At 39.1% G+C, this 21,255-nt stretch overlaps 1 protein-coding gene and 1 pseudogene across 1 annotated transcript; both read left to right on the top strand.

Moving 5' to 3' along the window:
- Positions 1 to 5,513: 5,513 nt before the first annotated feature.
- On the top strand, positions 5,514 to 6,411 carry LOC119244091 (nucleophosmin-like; annotated as a pseudogene).
- A 2,412-nt stretch (positions 6,412 to 8,823) lies between these two features.
- GGCT (gamma-glutamylcyclotransferase) lies at positions 8,824 to 19,193 on the top strand. Its single transcript, XM_037509807.2, has 4 exons — positions 8,824 to 9,084; positions 15,660 to 15,805; positions 17,046 to 17,181; positions 18,606 to 19,193. Exons 1-4 carry the CDS (start codon positions 8,944 to 8,946, stop codon positions 18,747 to 18,749), a joined length of 567 nt encoding a protein of 188 aa, XP_037365704.1. The 5' UTR covers positions 8,824 to 8,943; the 3' UTR covers positions 18,750 to 19,193.
- The last annotated feature ends 2,062 nt before the right edge of the window (positions 19,194 to 21,255 follow it).

The following is a 21,255-nucleotide window of genomic DNA, read 5'->3' as shown; positions in this document are numbered from 1 at the left end:
AATCAAATAATTATGTAAACTTTTGTGTCTGGTTTATTTCAATTACCATGTTTTTAAGGTTCATTTATGTTTTAGCATGTAACAGCACTTCATTGTTATTTAGGACTGAATAATATTCCATTCTATGTATATATCGCAATTGTTTATTCATTCATCTGTTGATAGATCTTGAATTGTTTCCACCTTTTGACAAGTGTGAGTAGTGCTTCTGTGGACATTCATGTAGACATATTGGTTTGAGTGCCTTTTTTCAGTTATTTTAGATATAAACCCAGGACAGGAATTGTTGAGTCATGGAAATAAAATTTTACCACTGCAATTTTGTGGCATACTAAGGCAAATAAAAATATTTCATAGTTGTTAATAGATTAGGAAAAGGTGTAAATGAAATGCACTACCCTCAGAAAGCTTAGAGAATGACTTACTGAAGCAAGTTTCTTCTGTACACACAAAATGACTTATTTCTCTCATGGATAACTTCATTGTCAGTGAGCCATTTGAGTTCCTGTTATTCAGCTATATAAAAGTTCTGTTGTCTTCTCAGCCAATAACATTTAACAATGACAATAACTAGCGATGCCTTTTGGTAGCTCTATTACTGGAATGTGTTGTATTCATGTGAAAGCAGGAAATAATGAAGAAAAAAAGGTTGACGCCAGCACTCAATCAACTGTTCTGGAAAGATTTCAAAACATCCAGAGTTGCTTTATACAAGGAAAGCACTTCATTTGAGTGCATGTCTCTGAGAAGAGTTAATTATTGATTAAAATATTGTTGAGTAGACAGAAAACATGAAATCTAAGCACATTAATTAAGCAGAGAACTCAAGCATAGTAGTTACTATCCATAAATGTTTCCAAATGCTTAAACTAGGCCTCATTCCAGAGCCATTCTTTTTATGGGGACATTAAAAGAACCCCTGGCTTTTATCTAATACATGATACTAGCACTTACTGAGTTTAAATTTCTTTCCAGGAAGAAAAGAATGAGGTTTGTCACCAAAAGAAACATTGGGAATTTCATTTAAGTAAATCTACATTCTAAAGTGCTATGCAGCAACATATTCTTTTACATTCTAATTTAAAGTGTTAGAAATAACAGGGGCATATAAGCTGAGGAAATGAGTATATCAATTATGATGCAATTTGTCAGACTTTAACAGACTTTAACATTGACAATAGTAAATCTTGTGATTGGTATATCTCACTTTAAATGACATGGAGATAGCTGAATTTCTGCATTTCCAGAGACTTCTGGGAGTGACTTAGGTTGGCAGTGAGATCCATTGTCAAATAGCTCACTGACAATGAAGTTATCCATGAGAGAAGTAAGTTGTTTTGTGTGTACAGAAGAAACTTGCTTCAGTAAGTCATTCTCTAAGCTTTCTGAGGGTAGTGCATTTCATTGTCCTTGCAACATACATGTCACCTTCTTCCAAATCAGACTAGGAAAATATACCAGTTCTGGTGTGCACTGACATCTCAAACTGCAGAGAGGACGTGTCCATCTAGGCTTGTGAGATTCTGCAGCTGCAGGCCGCATGATAAGACTAGACTTCCACACATTAAAACCGACTGGATCTGGCCTAAGTATTTGGTTGGTGTGGGCAGGGTAAATGGTTTTCAGGTTTTTCTGCCCTCCCATCATTAGGATTGCCCTGCCTGATGGGGCACCTGCAGTTGTTACATTGTTATAAGTTTATTATTTACTTCTGTGGGCCATGGGAGGAGTATGGAGATAGTCACCGAGAGAAGCAGAAGCAGGAGAGAGGCAAGAGAGAGAAGGGGAGAAAGAAAGCAGGAAGGGAGAGAGAGAAGCCCAGAGTGAAGACTTGTAGGGGGCTTGGAGGCCTAATGGCCACCTGCCCCCGCCTGCACCCCTGCCTGCCGTATACCTGGTTGCTGCAATGCATGTAAATCTCAATAAAAGCCTGAGAAAGCCACCGAGGGCTCCAGAACTCCTCCTTTACCGCATCTGGTCTGCTCTGCTAGGATCACAGATATCCTGTTCAGTGGCCCTTCTTGCCCCTACAGTGTGTTGAGAGGCAGAACCTACCTGAGCATGTGTTCGCTGCATCTATTGTCTCTTTAGGCAATTTATATAGTCATTACCTTCTTTTTATCCTCCTAGCAATAAATCTCTAGGTATTGATCTAAAACTGCATAAGACATGAATTTTTGTTCCAAATTTTATGATGAATGTATTTTCAAGTAATACAAATAATACAGGAACCCGTGCTCGGAAGTGCAAACATACAAAGGAATATAGTAGAAAGGTCACAGCTTTTGTTCAACTTGCTCCCCTATTCCCCATCCTTGCAATTCCTCTCCCCTTCCTAGAAATAAGTACTGTTAACAGTTTGGCATATGTATAGCTATAGTAATAAATACAGATATAGAGCTATCAAAGGAGGCCATTTACTAGACACTAAACTACTCAGGAACGACTTTTCAAGTTCAATCTCTAAACAAGAATACAGATACTCTGTCAAGCGTCCTAAGCTATAAATGTCTACTGGATTTTAATCTATTCGTTTTTCTTCCAGAGCACATCTGATTTAATATACTCTGGCATACTTTCCTGTCAAGTGCCAGACCATAAGCTGGGAGGAGACAGAAATATAAATACCACTATAGTAATGCAATGTACACAGAATCCCATGTTCTAAAGCATTAGTATACATTTTTAAATTTTCAATCAGAGCTAAAGGACAAGTGCCTCTTAGTAAATCAGGAAAGTTGGAAAAAAATCTTAGAGAAAAAATCTCATTTATGCTGTGGTGAGAATTGTACATATACAGAAATATAAGAGGTGCCTCCAAAGGTTTACCATAATGGAGAAATCAACTGACCAGACAGATGGAATCAATAATAAAAGGTTTACACAAGAGTTTGAATTTGATAAATTAATAAACAACAGGTACCCTCTCAAGGTTTCTGCACAAAGAAGTGATATAATAAAAGCAAATGAAAAGAACGTCTTCATTCTCTTCCATTCTTCATTTCCACTCCAAAATTACTGCCCTAACTCAGACTCTTTTGACCTTGCTTGTTGCAATGAAAATATATCCAGAAATCAGCCTACTACCTCCCAGACCATCCTACATTGCCACAAGGACCAGTTTCCAAAGAAGCAAAAGAGTCCCTCTATGTTCAAAAGTGAAAAGTGTCTCCCCTTTGAAGACAAATAATCTGAATTTTTGGTGTAAAATTCAAGACCCTTCCATAACCTATGCTAGTCTCCTTCCAGAATTATCTCCAATTTCTTAATGTGAACCCATCCCTCTATGGAAACTGAGCTATTTGTTTTCCCCCAAACCCACCTCTGTGCTGTCCTAAGTGATTCACATCTTTTTCCCATCTCCACAGAAAAACAGTCAGGAAAACCAGTTGGGAAGCTGTTGCTGTAATCCAGGTGTGACATGGTGACACCAGGGAGAGAGTAGGAGGGTGGGAATGCAGAGAGCTGATATGAAGGGGTAATGTAGGAATGCAGAGAGCTGATATGAAGGGAGTAGCAGCATATCTTATCAACTAATTGAGTGTAGAGTTTGAAAAAGAGAGATGATGTCATAGATAACTCCTTTTAGGTGTTAGGCAGTGAATAGAATTCTTTCTTATTACCTGCTTACTCCACATCCATGATGTTGGAGATTTATATTTATTTCATACTGCCTGTGTAACCTAGGGTCACATATGAAGATATCACTATTCTTTCAGTCAACAGTATATATTTATTTAAAATAATACAGGCATCGCAAAATACTTTATTTTGGGAGATAGAAGTCTTTAAGGCACACTCTGAAATATTGTTGCAGGATTAGATATACTACTTTCCACATAAACTATATGTATTTATTAAGACTTTTATTTTATTACCAATTTGGGTTGGCATATAAGGCTTATCACACTATCTTAAGAAATCTAAAGTGATAAATTCACTGGAGTAAGACACGGAAGGAGCTCAGGACTCAGATTTCTCTCTCTTTCCCCCTTCTTTTCTTTGGCTGTGGTGTAACCACAGCCTGCTTTCTTCTTTCATTCCATCCTCTCACTCCATCTGTGTAAATGGGGCTGAGACCAGCTCAGAATGCTACACAATACAGTCTAGGGCCCAGGGAGCTAACCCAACTCTCTCAGACTCAAGTTCAAATTCTCAGTAAGAAAACAAAAATTGGCAATACTTCTTTCTCCAGAAGAAAACTCTCCTAAGATGACAGTTACAGTCAGAAAGTTGTTTGGCAAGTATGGACTCCTACCTCCAGTCCCTCAGCAAGTCTGATCTTCTGTGTCTTGAAAACGCACCCCGATCAGTCCTTTCCCTCTAGCTTCACTTCCCCTACCCAAGCCACCATCCACTCTTGTCAAACTTCTGCGATAGGGCCTCCCTGGTGGTGCAAGGGGTTAAGACGCAACCTATGAAGCTATCCATAGCCACTGCAGCACGAGTTCCATCCCTGGCCAGGAAGATACCCACATGGTGCAGCAGACCTCTCGCCCACTGCCTCGCCCACTGCTCCCCTCAGCAATGTATCTCAGTAGATCTGCCTGTTCTGCTCCCCACTCTGTCTCTGGTGAATCCTCTGGCCTGTTCCCCAGTTCTTGTATGCATAAATAAATAAATCTTTAAAAAAAACTTTCTGCGATAGCTCCTTTATTTGTCTCATAACTATCCTTTTTTCCCCCTCCTGGAATTGATTCTTCACTCAATATCCAGAACTATCCTGTTGAAAAGAAACTCAGAATACATCACCCCAGAAGGTTTTGATCTCAAAATAAAATCCAGATGTCTTAGCAGGGCCTTAAAGTACTATAAAAGCTGGCCCTTACCTATCTCTAGATATTATCTCTTACCACTCCTCTTATTCCTTTCACTCTAATTACCTGACCTCCTTATTATTCTTCAAACATGCTGAAGTCATACGTGAAGCCCTTTTATATGAATTTATCTTCCCAGTGGCAGAAAATTCATTGAGCAATGAACACAAATTATCTGATTTATTCTAGTTCTCATTATACATCAGCAAATTGGCATTCTGAATATGCACATCTATCTTGTATGAATCTGGTTAGTGTGAATCTGCTCCCAGAGCCAAGACTGAATTTCTCAGCCCTTAGAACTGAGAGACAGACTCTTGAGACCCAGTCCCTATCTTACTAAAGTACTGCTGCCTCAAATGGTCTTGCCTAAACAGCCATTGGCCTTCCGCAGCAGAAACACAGCCTTCTTACCCTATGATCCTTCAAACTTACCATAATGTGCAAATGTTTTGCCTTGAAGTAGTCTTTTAAAAATGATAATGCTAAAATTTATTACAACAATCATTCAAAATGTATGAGCAATTTGATTTGCTGTGATATTAAAACAATTAAAATTGTATTTATTGATTTTTAATCTAAAATGTTAGAAAATGCCCTGGTGGGATTCCATCCTGTGCGGCTATTCTATGGAACAGTAGTCATTTACCTCTGTCCACTTTCTCTCCCACCTAAGTGCATGCCACCACCCCATGGATGGACGTGGACATGAGCCCTCTGAGGCCCCAGAACTATCTTTTCAGTTGTAAAGGTCAGCAAAGATTATCACTTCAAAGGGGATAATGATGAAAATGAATACCAGTTATCTTTAAGAATGGTCAGTGTAGGGGCTGGTGCAAAGTATGTACTACACATTGTTAAAGTAGAAGCAAAGAATTATGAAGGCAGTCCTATTAAAGTAACACTTGCAACTTTGATAGTGTCTGCACAGCCAACGGTTTCCCTTGGGGGCTTTGTAATCACACCACCTGTGATCTTAGGGTTGAAGTGTGGTTCAGGGTCTACGCATATTAATGGACAGCACATAGTAGCTGTGGAGGAAGTCACAGAATCAGAAGATGAAGAGGAGGAGAAGGATGTAAACTCCTGAGTATGTCTGGGAAGTGTTCTACACCTGGAAGTGGTAGCAAGTTTCCACAGAAAAAAGTAAAACTTGCTGCTGCTGAAGATGATGATGATGACGATGACATCAACCACAGCAATGATGATGATTTTGATGATGAAGAAGCTGAAGAAAAATCACAAGTGAAGAAATGTATACAAGATTCTCCAGCCAAAAACGCACGAAAGTCAAACCAGAATGGAAAAGACTGAAAACCATCAACACCATGATCAAAAGGTCAAGAATCCTTAAAAAAAAAAAAAAAAAAAAAAACCAAAAAGGAAAAAACTCCTAAAATACCACAAGAACCTAGTTCTGTAGAAGACATTAAAGCAAAAATGCAAGCAAGTATAGAAAATGGTGGCTATCTTCCCAAAGTGGAAGCCAAGTTCATCAATTATGTGAAGAATTGCTTCCAGATGACTGATCAAGGCTATTCAAGATCTTCTGGGGGCTATTCAAGATCTCTGGCAGTGGAGGAAATCTCTTTAAGAAAATAGTACCTCTAGTACCTCTTAAAATTTTCTGTCTTATTTCGTTTCTGTAACATTTGATATCTGGCTATCCTTTTTATAATGCAGAGTGAGAACTTTCCCTACTGTATCTGATAAATGTTGTCCAGGTTTCATTGCCAAGAATGTGTTGTGCAAAATGCCTGTTTAGTTTTTAAAGCTGGAACTCCAACCTTTACTTGGTTTTAAGTATGTATGAAATGTTATGATAGGACATAGTAGTAGTGGTGGTCAGACAAATGGAAATGGTGGGGAGACAAAAATACACATGTGAAATAAACTCAGTATTTTAATTAAAAAATAAATAAAATGTTAGAAATTTTTGCTTCCTTATACTTTATCATCTCTTTTATTATATTTAATAAATAAACCTATGTAATAATAAGAGTTTGGTTTACATTGGAAACTAAAGTTAGATAATCATCATCATTTAGATATGTTTCTTAGGGTTCTTTTAATCTAGAATATACATATTTCATATATCTATATCAATATTAGTGCTAATATAGAACATAGATCAGTCCTGTTTTACATGGTTTTGTTTTTTAATGACATGGCAATGTAAGACAGCCATTTGCTCTGTACTATGTTCCACTATTTGTTCTGGATTTTTCTAGTTGTTTCCTCTTGGTATTATTTTATTCTTCTATCTTTGTAATTCTTGCTTGATTATATTGAGGTTAAATATTTTGGGAAACAATACTTCATAGAGAATGTTGGTACTTCATATAGTGTCACAACAGGACATACATCATGTCAGGTTGGCTCACTTTTAGTAATGATAAGATTGATCTAGGTTAAGGTGGGAAGGACCAGATTTCTCCTTTATCATTTAAGTTTTCCCCCTGATTATGGCAAGTAATTCCTGGGATGGAGGGGCTAATTTGATACTTTGTGAATATCTTGTTTTCTATCTTCCTTTCACCATTAGACATTATTGATGATCCTGGCATGAATAAATTATTTCATTAAAGACTGCAAAATGGTGATTTTTCTAATTCTTTCATTCATTCTACATTATCTAGCTGTCTTTTTTTTTTTTTTTTTTTTTTTTAAGACAACTGTCACTTCACCAACTGGGGCTATTTAGTTACTCTCAAAAACAGCTACTACTACAAAGGCAGAATATTTATTGTCTTAAATTATCACATTTCAGAGTAAAGAGTTGATGTTAACAGAGACCACCAATACCATAACAAATGAGAGGTTTTTATTGCTTTTTTTTTAGATTTGATTTTTTCTTTTGGGGGAATGGCTTTGATTTTTTTCAATCAGTTTAACCGCTGCTGTTTTTGATGCTCAAATTGTTCTAACATTGGCCAGTAGGAAGGACCTCATTTTTTGGATACTTCTTGACTTTCTGTCCCAAGATGTCCCAAGATGACCTGTTCATTCCCAGCTCTTGAGCTGGCATCAGACACTTCTGCCAGGTACTCTAGTACCTCTTAATGGGAAGTGGTATTTAGAAATCAAAACCTGAGTCAGGATAATCATTGTTGTTCCTTAGTTTAGATTAATATTTTCATTTCAAAGGTAACAATGCAGAGTTTTTACTTCATTGCTTTTACACTTCTGTGTCTTATTTTACACTAGACTTTTTACACTTAAAACATTAACAGAATTACTCTTTAATACTTACACCCTGTGAGATATAATAGATATAATACTAATACCCTGTGAGATAGAGTGTCATAACTTACTATATACATTTTAATCAAAACATTTTTAAAAGAAGTAACATAGAGGAAAGGTGTCCAAGTTTACTTGGCCATTAAAAGACATTTGGGGATGTGAATCCGGGTGTGCTATTTCCACCAGGGAAGGGGACCCCAGACATCAGAGGGGCTTCTCCGGGAAGTGAAGTATCTTTAGAAAAGGTGTCAGGGAGACGATCAGGGATGCGGGTGCAGAAACCCGAAGTTGGGGTGACCAATCCCATCCTGATAGACTCCTCCAAGCCGAAAGAGCAGAACTGGGGCTGCGGGTGTGGGAACCCTTGGGGTCATAGCTAGGGCTGCTGTTTTGTCTCAGATCGGACAGGAGCCCCCAAAAGCGCACACCCCGCCAGAGAAACACAGCCCCCCCGCCCCCCAAGGTGAGAAAACCAGCTGTGGCTCCCAGGAGAGACAAGACTCCCCCTTACTCTGGGAGCCCAACAGCATAGAGCCCGCCCACCGGTCAATCAGAGGGAGCCTTGAGCAAAGAGGGTGGGACAAAAGAGGGCGTGTCCAATGAAGACTCAGTCCCGTGTCGCCTCAGGACAGAGCATTCCAGAGTCCTAGCGGAGAGGTGGCGGCGGGCTTGGCCAATCAGAGGGGGCGATTCAAGAGTTAGCCAATCACAAGAGCGCTCGCACAGACGCACCCGCCCACGCTTCCCGCCGGTGCCTTCATTGCAGCGGCTGCTGCGCGGTGACCACTGGGCTCCGGCCATCGGCGCCCGCGTTGCACTCGCTGCCCGCGCCTTACTCCAGTCCTCCCGAACTCGAGGCGGTGCAGGGGTCTCGAGGGACATGGCGAACGCGGGCTTCGATTTCCTCGCGGGCCAGGAGGAAGATAGTTTTCTATACTTCGCCTACGGCAGCAACCTGCTGGCCGCGCGGATCCACCTGCGAAACCCCTCGGCGGAATTCTGCTGCGTGGCCCGGCTGCAGGTCAGTGCTCCCCGCCCGCCTCCTGCCCAGTCCACCGGCGCGGGGGCGGGGTTTTGAGAAGCTGCTTTCCCAGGGCCACGCATCTGCAGAACTGCGCCTGGAATGCATTATTTCCTAAAAAGAGTACTTCGGGGTTCTCTGCACCTTCTGACTTCTGTCTTCCTAGGCAAAACCACTTCCTCTGCTCCCCTTCACTGCCCTGTACCCCTGCTGAACCGTGACCTCTCAGCACCTGAGCTGAGTTCTTTTTCTTAACGTTTCCACCCAGATCTGACTGCTTCGGTCTTGTCCACTCACCTAGGGACGTTGTTACAGAATCCATTCCAATTGGTACCCTGAGAAATCTTCTCTGACCCAACTCTGGAATGCCGGGGACCAGCCTCTGGAAAAATGTCGTGTCAGGGGTTCATGAAAGGATGAGATGGCCTCGGCGACCTGTAAGGGGCTGAAACTCAAGGGCTGAGGGGAAGGGGATGAGGTGGAATGAGGAGACACCAACACTTGGTGAGGTGTTAGTATCTTCTCCCGAGAGGCTCAGCAGGTTCTTTATTTATACATTTTTTTTTGCAAGCAGTGAGATTTCATTATCATGTGCATAGAAACAAAACAGAAACAATCAGTGCATCTCTTTTTCCATAGGCTTTTGGCCACTATGTGCTCTCAGTAAGAAGGCAACCTTCAAGGTTAATTAAAAAAAAACTAAGCCTTATACTAAAACTCATTGTTTCAGCTAAACAATAACCTAAGAAAGTTGATAGCCGCCAGTACATCCCTATCAGCTAAAGCCTAAGCAAGAAAAGACTTTTCTTATTCTCATGGCCTTCAGCCGGGGACTGGCTGCTACTCAGCTATCGGAACTTTTTCTATCTAGAAACTCCTTAACTCAAATAGCTTCATTTAAAAACTTTCCCAAGAAACTTCAAGAGAAGGCAAAAGAAGGACTTACTGTAATTATTGTTGTAATGCTTGTCAGGCATGTTCAATAAATTGTCCCCCATTATCAAGTGGGCCAAATTGTTTAATAACTAATTTCCAAACAGATAATTTTCTATGCCATCCACACACAGTCTGCTGACACGTACAGTTCACTGCCCAATATACTCTCTAATAAATTTTTCTCTCTCTATGACCAAGAACAAAAAGCAAAGGGATGTCAGATCTTCAGCCCCACAGTGTGAGGCCCTTTCTCTTAGCTGCTTGTCAGTATCCTATCTGGCTGGGGCAACAAGGCCCCCTGCAGCAGTGGAACCATTTGCTTTTTGTTCTGTACATATATTTGCTACAGGGATTGTCACTTGGTATTGCAAAAATTCTTTTACCTGTCTTTTGATCTTGAGCTGAATAAGAGATCCCTAAAACTGGAACCGTGGCTTACTGGTAGTAACATCTGTGCTAAATTAAGTCAAGTGATGCATGAACCATAACCCATCTTGGTAAATCATTGCTCTTCAGTCCATTCATTCATTTAGTACAAGTTCTTAGAGCACTACTGGAGATTCGAAGTTGACTGCTTTGAGGACTTCCCAGATTATGAGACATGTAAGCAAGTTATATACATAACTTTTTGATATTATATTTGATATTGTCAAAATGTCAACCTCTTGGCATTAATAACTATGACCTTGTAGATAAATATGGCCTCTGCTATAGTCCTCGGGGTTCTTAGTTGCAGGCAACAGAAAGCGACTGTTTTAAGCAGAAAAAGAATGTGTTGAAAGGCTGTTGGAGAGCTCACAGGATGAAGGGTAAACCACAAAGCTGACAAAACAGGCAGGCATAAAGAGGGGTTGAACAGCTGTTACAACAGCTAGCTGGACGGATAGAACTAGCCCAGAAAACCACTGCTGAATTTGGCTGCATCATGCATGGCCAATACCACTTCCTGTGGACCCTGCCTTGTCACTGTCTCCACACACTTGTAGTTCCTAGAACCCAGATGTGTCCATCACCACCGAAAGGAGTTTCTGCCTCCTGCAGACACTAGCCTCTAATTCAGAGTCCTAGGTGGATGTCCTGATTGACTAAGTCTTGGCCACAAGCCATGCCCTGACTGTACGCGAAGCTGGGAGAACCAACATGGCATTCAAAGCTTCAACATGGGAGTCAGGTTCTGGCACTCTGCCCTCCCGCTCTGGACTCATAAGATAGGGAGTTCCCCAGTGTGATACAGACAAGATGTTCAGATGCTTCTAGTTAGAACAAGAAGAAATATCAAGCAAATGATTATTCTATTGCAGGTCATGGCTAGATTCAATTACAGGCACTCGTCAGTCTCAAAAAGGAGAATTTTGCTAGAATCTAAAATTGCTCTTAAAAAATGAAGTCTTTTTTTTTTTTTCTTTCCCAACAAAGGAGACATAGAAGGGACAGTGTGTGGATTGGAGACTGACATAACTGGGATGCTCAGTAAAGCCCTTCCTTGAAATGTGACTTTTAAACTGAGACCTTCATGACTGGGGGGAGGGGAAGCAAACAAACCAGAAAGAACAGCTTATGAAAAAGACCTGAGGAAGTAGCTGAATCTTCCCCCTAGCGTGCCTGCTGTTAGGGCATGAGGTGGGTGTAGCATGAGGACTGGAGAGGGAGGGCAGGGCCACATCTAGGACCACAGAGGCCAGGGAATTCGGACTTTATCTTGAGAGCAACAAGAAGACCCATTGCAGAATTTGAGCAAAGGAAAGATCACATATATATCCCTGAGAACTCATTCTGGTTGCTATGGAAGATGGACTCAGAGGGGGCGACATTGGATGTGGAGAGTCAGTTAGAAAGTTTTTGTAACAATGGGTGCTAAGTTAATGGCACCTTGAACTACTGTGGAGCAGTGGAGGATAGATGAGTTTGAGGGCTATTTCTTAGCCCCCGGTGATTGGTTATGAAGGGAGTTAGAGATATCTGGAGCCCCTTAGGTGTTGGGTGCAACAGGGTGGATGATGGTGATATTTGTAAAGAGAATCTATATTTTTCGAATGTGTGTGTTTGTAAGGAGAATTGAGTTTGGGAGGGGAAAAAAGTAAGTTCACTTTGAACATATCAAGTTTCAGATACTTGCTATGCACCCAGGTGAACAGGAAAACATTAGTAAATATTGACTAAGTACTCTGTGCTTGGCTCTTTTCTAAAGTACGTTCGATGCGCAGAAGAGAGATCTGATTAAGAAATGACTGGAATATGGGATGGTGTTTGAAGTTGCTGGAAGGAATGAGAGTGTCTTGAGCCAGTTTGCTGAATGAACACAAGAAAATGACCTAAACTGAGCCATGAGAAACTCCAATATTTTAAGACAAGGTGATGGAGGAGGAGAACTTGGCAAATGGAATTGAGATCAAGTCAGAAAGAAGGCAGATCAAGATAGGATGTCTAACTATGTCAGAAGCAGCTGCGAAGTAGTACAAAAAATGAAAATTATCTATTCAATTTAGCAATAGACAACCAATCTCTAGTGTAGTTTTAACTTTTATCAGACATACTGATGCCCTCCCAGGGGTAATTGGTCCTAAAAGAGCTCCAATTTGCCAATTGAACATACTGATCACTGAAATCAAATCTTTCCAAAAATGTCTGATGAGGTTTTTAAGAAAATAAAGATGGCAGGATTAAAATAAAAATCTTAGGTTTATTATCTGGTACAATCTTTTAAATTTTATTATTAAGGAAACTAAGCTCTGGAAAGATGGAAAGCTGTCTTTCTACACCAGCCAGCCTAGTAAGGATTTTTTTTTTAATTGTATTATTTTTTATTGAGGTAACATGGCTTATAACACTTTATATATGTTTTAGGGGTATCAGCTCACACTTCTTCAGATTTATGTTGCCATAGCACACATGCTACTGAAGCATAATCTTCCACCATAATCCATTGAGTCCCCTCCCTACTTTGCTCCCCTGGGGAGGGTATCTTCCTAATCCTCTCCTCGTAATGCACTTCCTAATCCACTCATCTATCATTGGGCACAAGGTTGTTCCCATAACTTGCCTATTTTAAATAGTGTTGCAGTGACTATAGGATCCCTTTGAATTAGTGTTTTTCTTTTTTTGGGTACATGCCTGAGACTGAAACTGCTGGATTGCATGGCAGATCTATTTTAAATATTTTGAGAAACTCCATACTGTTTTCCATAAAGGTCAGGCCAGTCTGCATTCCCATCAGCAGTGTAAGAGGGTTCCTTTTTCTCCACACCCTCACCAATACTTGCTCTACCTGGCCTTTTTGATATAGGTGATTATCACAGGTGTGAGGTGGTATCTCATTGTGGTTTTGATTTGCATTTCCCTGATGATAGATGATGATGAATTTTTTTTCATGTGCTTGTTGGTCATCTGTATGTCTTCCTTGGAGAGGTGTCTATTTAATACTTCTACCCATATTTTGATTGGGTTATTTGTTTTTCTTGTTGTTGAGTTGTATGAGTCTTTTGTGTTTTGGATATCAGGCCCTTATAAGATATATGATGTGTAAATATTTTCTCCTATTTGGTAGAGTGTTTTTTCATTTTAATATTAGTTTCTCTTGCTATATAAAAGTTTTTGGTTTGGTGTAGTCCCATTTGCTTATTTTTGTATTTTTTCCCCTTGCTATTGTAGTCAAGTCCCCCAAGATATCTCTGAAGCCAGTGTTGGGGACTATTTTTGTCTGTTTTCTTTTTCTTTAATCCATTTTGAGTTAATTTGTGTGTATGGTATAAGATAGTAATCTAGTTTCATTCATTTTTATGTGCTTGTACAGTTTTCCCAACCCCATTTGTTGAAGAGACTTTCCTTTCTCTGCTGTATAACCTTGGCTCCTTTGTTGTAAATTAGGTGTCCATATAAATGTAAATTTATTTCTGGGTTCTCAGTTCCATTGATCTGTGTGTCTGTTTGTATTCCAGTAGCATACTATTTTGATTACTAGAACTTGGAAGTATAATTTGAAGCTTGTGAGCATCTATTTTTTTTTTGTTGTTGTTAGGATTCTTCAGGCTATTTGGGATCTTCTGTGGCTCCATATAAATTTCAGTAATGTTTGTTCTATTTCTTTGAAGAATGCCATTGAAACTTTGGTAGGGATTTCATTGAATATGCATGTTGCTTTGTGGAAGATGTCTGTTTAGTGGTGTTAGTTCTTCTTATCCATCAGCATGGAATATCTTTACATTTCTTTATGTCCACTGTTTCTTTTAAGGATGTCTTACAGTTTGTATTATACAGGTTTTTACCCTCCTTTGTTAAGTTTATTCCTAGGTATTTCATTCTTTTTTATGCAACTGTAATGCTTTTGTTTTCTTGATAGCTTTGTCTTCTAGTGTGTTGTTTTCATATAGGAATATAATTGAATTTTGTAAACTGATTTTTTAAATGGTTCAAATTTATTCTTTTTTTTAAGGAGATTTATTTTTATTTATTTATACAAGCACTGGGTACAGTTAGAAGCGCGGGAGGGTGAGAGAATTCACCAGAGCCAGAGCGGGGGAACAGAGCAGGCAGAAGGACCGAAGTACACTGCTGAGGGGAGCAGCGGGCGGCAGGAGAGGTCTGTGCATGTGGGACCCTCCTCTGGTGGCCGGGGAGCGGCTGGGGAGTGGCCGGGGAGCAGCCGGGGAGCAGCCAGGGAGCAGCCAGGGAATCGAACCGGCGTTGCAGAGGCTGTGGGCAGCTTCACAACCCAGCGCTCAACCGCAGCACCACCGGGGAGGCCCCAAATTTGTTCTGTTAATAGTTTTTTAGTGCAGCGTTAGGATTTTCTATATATTATTATGTCATCTGCAAATAATGACAGTTTTACTACTTTTTTCCCCAATTTTAATTCCTTTAGTAAGGATTTTTAACCTTGCCCAGGACTCTGTCCCCTGATTGCCCGTCTCTGTGAGGGAAGAAGCTGAACTTGATACTTGGCCCCATTACTTATTAGTTGCGAGACCTTAGGCAAGTTGTTTAATCTTTGTGAAGCCAGTTTTCCTTGCTGTGAGTAAGTTGTTGGAAGAATAAAATGAGAGTTCATACAAAGCTCATAGCACAGTGTATGGAATTTTCTAGTGTACACTGTTCTTATGATTATTATAGACATATTAATATAGTTCACAAATATTAGATTATTGTTCATAAGTGTACAAATCATCATCATATAACAGCTCCCTTTTTGGGCAAATGTAATGTTATATGCTAGTAGGATACTCTACATAGAAGTAGTGCTAATGCTGTAAGCCCCATGTAGCCATTCATCCATCTTCAACAATTATGTAAACCACAATGACCTCTACATAAGAAACCTAAGTGTGTGTAAGTAGACTAGGGATAATTTTCAAATATGAAAAATTTGTGTTGAGGCTTTGGAATTATAGGGTTCATTTCCTCAGACCTTTTGCTTATGGTAAGACATGTACATATTCAGCATACATTTCATTTTTAATAAAAAAATACAGTCCTTGAGATGTGAGTCCTTGTTTGTTTACCTTTGTATTTTCTAGCTTACACATAGGAAGAATTTAAAGTGTATGTGTTAATTAAATGGAATTCAAGGTAAGTCCATTTGTATTTTAAGGAGGAAATTTTTTTTCAAGTAGATACTGACCATATCACTTTGGCTTCCTTTGTAGGATTTTAAACTTCACTTTGGCAATTTCCAAGGCAAAACAAGTGAAACTTGGCATGGAGGTATAGCCACCATTTTTCAAAGTCCTGGCGATGAAGTATGGGGAATAGTATGGAAAATGAACAAAAGCCATTTAAGTTCTCTGGATAAGTAGGTGACTTCTAATTATAAGTTAAATGATTACTAATTGAGAAAGTGGATCATGTGTGAGGATGTATATTTGTGTTGTTTTTCAAAACTATTTACTATAGATAGAAGCTTTACACTTTGGGGTTAACATGGAAGTATAATAATGTGCATTTCTAAAAAGAAAAGCCTAGGAGTTCCTCATTGAAATTTGGGGTGCTATTTGTAATCCCTTCTATAAAAGATGAAAGTCCTTATTTTTATTGTATATATTTGTCTGTTATAAAAATCTCTTTGTAGGGGTCAGGGAGAGAGGTATCAAAACAAAAATCTCTTTGTAGGTTCATATTCTAAAGTTTTTGCTGAGTTCAAAAGCAATTCAGCTTTTATATACCCAGAGTTTAAAAAAATAAATCTGTAAGGTCGCAATTGAATTAGTGGAAAAATAATAATTTTTAAAACATATTAGAAATGCTTTGATACTTTCTATAATGGAAACTTTTGAGAGTGGTATAGCAGAACACTTACTACAAAGAAAGTTGGCAGGAAGGAGACAAACTTGAAAAGAGTAGATTATCTGACATGCCAAACACTTTATCTTACTTGTGAATGAGAATCAACCATCCTGTCTACTTTTCTTTGGGTGAATATTCTCTTGCTGTCAGACACACATTCCAAAGAGTAAAGTCCACAGAACAAAATTTCAGTGGCATAAAGACCAAAATCAGGGGCCTCCCTGGTGGCGCAAGGGGTTAAGACACAGTGCTATGAAGCTATCTGCAGCCAACGCAGCACAAATTTGATCCCCGGCCAGGGAGGTGACCCACATGGCACAGCAGACCTCTTCTGTCTCCCCGCTGCTTCCCTCAGCAGTGTATTTCAGTACATCTGCCTGTTTTGCTCCCCCACTCTGTCTCTGAGGTGAATCCTCTCACCCACCACATCTCTGGCCTGCACCCCAGCTCTTACATGCATAAATTTATAAATCTTTAAAAATAAATAAAGACCAGAATCACTATATTGAAGCATGTTCTTCTTAGATAGGATAAATGTAAAGATCTATTAGAAATATATCCATGCTCAGACTTATTGAAATGATAAATTTATTTTTGATGTGGTAGTATTTATAATATATTCTAGTAAACCCCAAAATACAGAGAGAGCAAGAATTTCCCTAAGTAGTTAAATTTGTAATCCTAATTTACCCAGTTAACTAACGTGGCTACACCCAGTTCTGATTAAAATTTGGTTGTTCTGGTTTCAGGCAAGAAGGAGTGAAAAGTGGTACATATGTCCCAATAGAAGTTATTGTTTATACGCAAGAAGGAAAGGAAATAACTTGCAGAAGTTATCAAATGAAGAATTATGAGAGTGCTCCCCCATCACCACAGTATAAAAAGGTCTGCTACTTACAAAGACTTTGTTAATATTTTCATTGAAATAAAGAATACCTAGATTTTAAAGGTCTTTATGGTTTTAAAATTTTTTAATTTATCAGTTTTTAATACAAAACTGATAATGATTTACCTAATATGTTAATTCAAAAATGTTTAGCTTGGTATGTCATGATAAAAATATATCTCTAAAACTATTTATTAAAAATAAGCTTTTAGAAATGTATGAGTCATATATCCATAGACAAAATAGAAAACGTGTGAGTATAGTTTTAATAGATTAATGTGCTTTTGTAGTATATGTGCTTTTAGATTTTTATATGCTTTTTAGATTTATATGTGCTTTTGTAATCTAATTTTCTTCTCAAAATATTTCATAAACACCAAAATTTATTTTTATGGGAGAAAAATATATTTCTTACTACTGAAATGTTTTCCATCCCAGACGGAGAGAGAAAAGTCACACCACCTTTAAGAATCAGGGAAACTGGGCCTCCCCGGTGGCGCAGCGGTTGAGCGCTGGGTTGCAAAGCTGCCGGCGACCTCTGCGGCGCCGGTTCGATCCCCGGCTGCTCCCCGGCCACCGGAGGAGGGTCCCACATGGCGCGCAGACCTCTCCTGCCGCCCGCTGCTCCCCTCAGCAGTGTGCTTCGGGCCTTCTGCCTGCTCTGCTCCCCGCTCTGGCTCTGGTGAATTCTCTCACCCTCCCGCGCTTCTGACTGTACCCAGTGCATGTATAAACAAAACGAACGAACAAACAAACAAATAAATAAATAAAAACATGCCTCTATAAAAAAAAAAAAAAAAAAAAAGAATCAGGGAAACTACTTCCATAAGCTTGGGGAAAGAATTGAGAAAGACATCCCAACATCCCTTTGTCGAATTCAAACTAAGATACTTGCTGGCAGACCCAGTCAAGACATCGTCCAATCAAGACATATGACTAGGTGACCCAGTTTCTAGACTTAATCTGGAATATTCTAGTGTGGAGCCTATTGGAATTAACCTGGTATGGATTGGGAAGTACTGCTGAAAACAGTTGCCATTATCCCCTAATTCAGGGGAGGTGTAGACTCAGGATTAAACTGAAACTGCTCCCTGTAAATCTTGTATTTTTTTTAAAGAATGAAGTTTTCTTTTAACCAGTCACGCAAATGCTATACAATGTATTTTTGTCTTAATATAAAATAGTTTAAGTCAGAGCAAGTAAAACTGATATACCATGAGGATGCAACATGTAGTTTTGAAACCCCCTGTACCTACTCCATGTGAGAGGAATGCTGTATCTCTATTTTGTACTATACTTGCTTGTTATAGAGTTATCTGAAAGCTAATATTTCATGCTTTGATGCTAAAAATCAGGCTGTCATATACTAAGTTATGTTCCCAACTAAAAGGCTGTTTTTGCTTATTTGTTTTATCACCTCTAGGTCATCTGCATGGGAGCAAAAGAGAATGGTTTGCCGCTAGAATATCAAAAGAAGTTAAATGCAATAGAAACAAATGACTACAAAGGACAGGTCTCAGAAGAAATAGAAGACATTATCAAAAAGGGGGAAACAAAAGCTTATTAGGACTTAATAGAATCTATCTCAAGATATTTTCTCTATATGCTAATCTAAAATATTTTGAAGTTTAGAACAGAGATCTGAGATATCTCTGTGTTTAATATATTTTCAGTAACACACTAAAGGACTATCTCCCTTGAGTGATTACTTGTTTTCAGACTAGGTTAGGAGTTAGACAACTGGAAAGGGGGCCACGAGGGGCTGAAATGCATGATGATGGATGTGGGAATTCCTTCTGTAAACACGAGTTATTTTCTTGAGTTGATCTGGTGTGTTCTTGCTTTGTGACAAAGGGTAGATCACAGCTTAATGATGGTGCTGGTGAGTTGCAACAAGCAAACTGCAGATAATGTTGATGACTTTTTTTTTAATTAAAAATGTGGTATAGTATTCTTAGAGGAATAAATATATTTATGGCTTAACCTGTGTATCCTATTAATGTATTACATTTCATTTTGATAGGGTAATTCAGATCTCCACACACACTAGGTATTTTCTTGGATTTATGTAGCCTATACTTGAGCATTATTGTATAGACTCAAATTGACAGTCTAGGATCAATTATCAGTTCCACCATTTTCTTCATGTGCTGAGTTATAGCACCTGGGCCTGCTTCCTTCCCTCTAATGAGGACAGTATAACAATATTTTCGGACTATTTTGAGTAGTAAATATATGTAATAAACTTAGAACAGAGCAGACATGGAAGTATTAATAATCATTATTGTTCTTATTGAACATCTAGTTGTACAGGATCATCCTTGGGATAGGCTTTTAGAGTAGAAGAGTTAAATTTCAGAGGGAGTTAAATTTACTCTGAAAGCTATAATTTAATTCTTTTTTTTAAAGATTTATTTATTTATACAAGAGCTGGGGTACAGGCCAGAGGCACGGGAGGGTGAAAGGATTCACCAGAGATAGAACAAGGAACAGAACAGGCAGACAGACTGAAATACACTGCTGAGGGGAGCAGCAGAGGAGAGGTCTGCTGCACCACATGGGTATTTCCCTGGCTGGCCGGGAATCAAACCCACGCTGCAAAGGTTGAGGATAGCTTCACAGTGCTGCGTTCAACCCGCTGCACCACCGGGGAGGCCCCTATAATTTGATTCTTGGTTTATCAATAAATGATCACCTTAAATTTATTTACTGAATAAATTCAGATATGAAGTGTCATGAATAAAACAGTACTGGTTATCAAAAAACTCCATATGGAATACAGTGAACTACACCTTTGGAACAGATTATTGGGGGCCGCCCTGGTAAGGCATGACATGGTGCTGAATTTTTGGGTTTCCTTTTGCCTCATACATCTCAGACCTAAAGCTAAAGAAGCTAAAGAAGCCAGCAACCAATGAACGCAAAATGCAAAACAAAAGCCTACTCACTAGCCAAAGGACTAGAAAATTGACAAACTAGCGAGATAGAAAACTTAGCCAAATTGTTGACTGCTGCTCCCACCTCCACCCACTTTGGTTGAACCATTTTCCATCCCCACCAGCAGTGAATGCAACTTTTTTTTTTAAAGGACATAAGTGTAAATCTCACAAAACATGTAAGACTTATTTGCTAAAACGACAAATTTTCATCACTGATGAAAGAAGTCAAAGATCTAAATAAATAGAGAAGCATACCATGTTTAAGGGTTGGAAGGCTAGACATAGTAAGGATGCCTACTCTCTCTTCTAGAGCTTTGACATAATTCCTATCAATTCAAGAATGCTTCCTTTTAAGTTATTGCAAGTTTCCATCCTTGCAGTGCAGCATTAATAGGACAAAATCAAATCTCTATAGTGGAATTATTCAGATTGGAATAATGAGAACAATTCATAAAGAGTCAATATTTCATTATCTAATCAAAAGTATTTAAAAAATAATCACTCATCGGGCCTCCCTGGTGGCACAAGGGGTTAAGATGCAACCTAAGATGCTGTCCGCAGCTACTGCAGCAGGAATTCGATCCCCTGGCCAGGGAGCTACTACATGGCATAGCAGACCTCTCTTGACTCGCCAGCTGCTCCCCTCAGCAGTGTATTTCAGTCAATCTGCCTGTTCTGTTCCCCACTGCCTCTGGCGAATTCTCTCACCCCCTGCACATCTGTCCTGTACCCCAGTTCTTGTATGTATAAATAAATAAATATTTAAAAAAAATAAAAATCACTCATAGATTCCTATGTTGCAGTTGCAAACAAGTGACAAAATCGGAAAAACAAAGATGGCAGAATATCTTACAAGTGGTTTTACAAAAAGTATTTTTCTAAAATTTATACGGAAACTCAAAAAACTAAAGTAGATAAAGCTATTTGTATAAGAAGAAATAGGCAGAATCAATCTACCCAATTTCAAAACTGTGGCATTTGCATTGGAATAAACACAGATACTAATGGGACAGAACAGAGAACCTAGAAATAGACCCACACAAATGTGCTAAAATAATTTAAAGGAAGAAAGACTTTCAACACATAGTACAGGACTGAAATAGATGGCTTATCGGCTTCCACTTACCACTGAAA

Source organism: Talpa occidentalis, unplaced genomic scaffold (genome assembly GCF_014898055.3).
Source record: "Talpa occidentalis isolate TD23 unplaced genomic scaffold, MPIMG_talOcc4v2.1, whole genome shotgun sequence".
NCBI lineage: Eukaryota > Metazoa > Chordata > Mammalia > Eulipotyphla > Talpidae > Talpa > Talpa occidentalis.
Note: the sequence above shows the minus strand (reverse complement) of the source record. Positions and strands in the feature narration are given on the sequence as shown.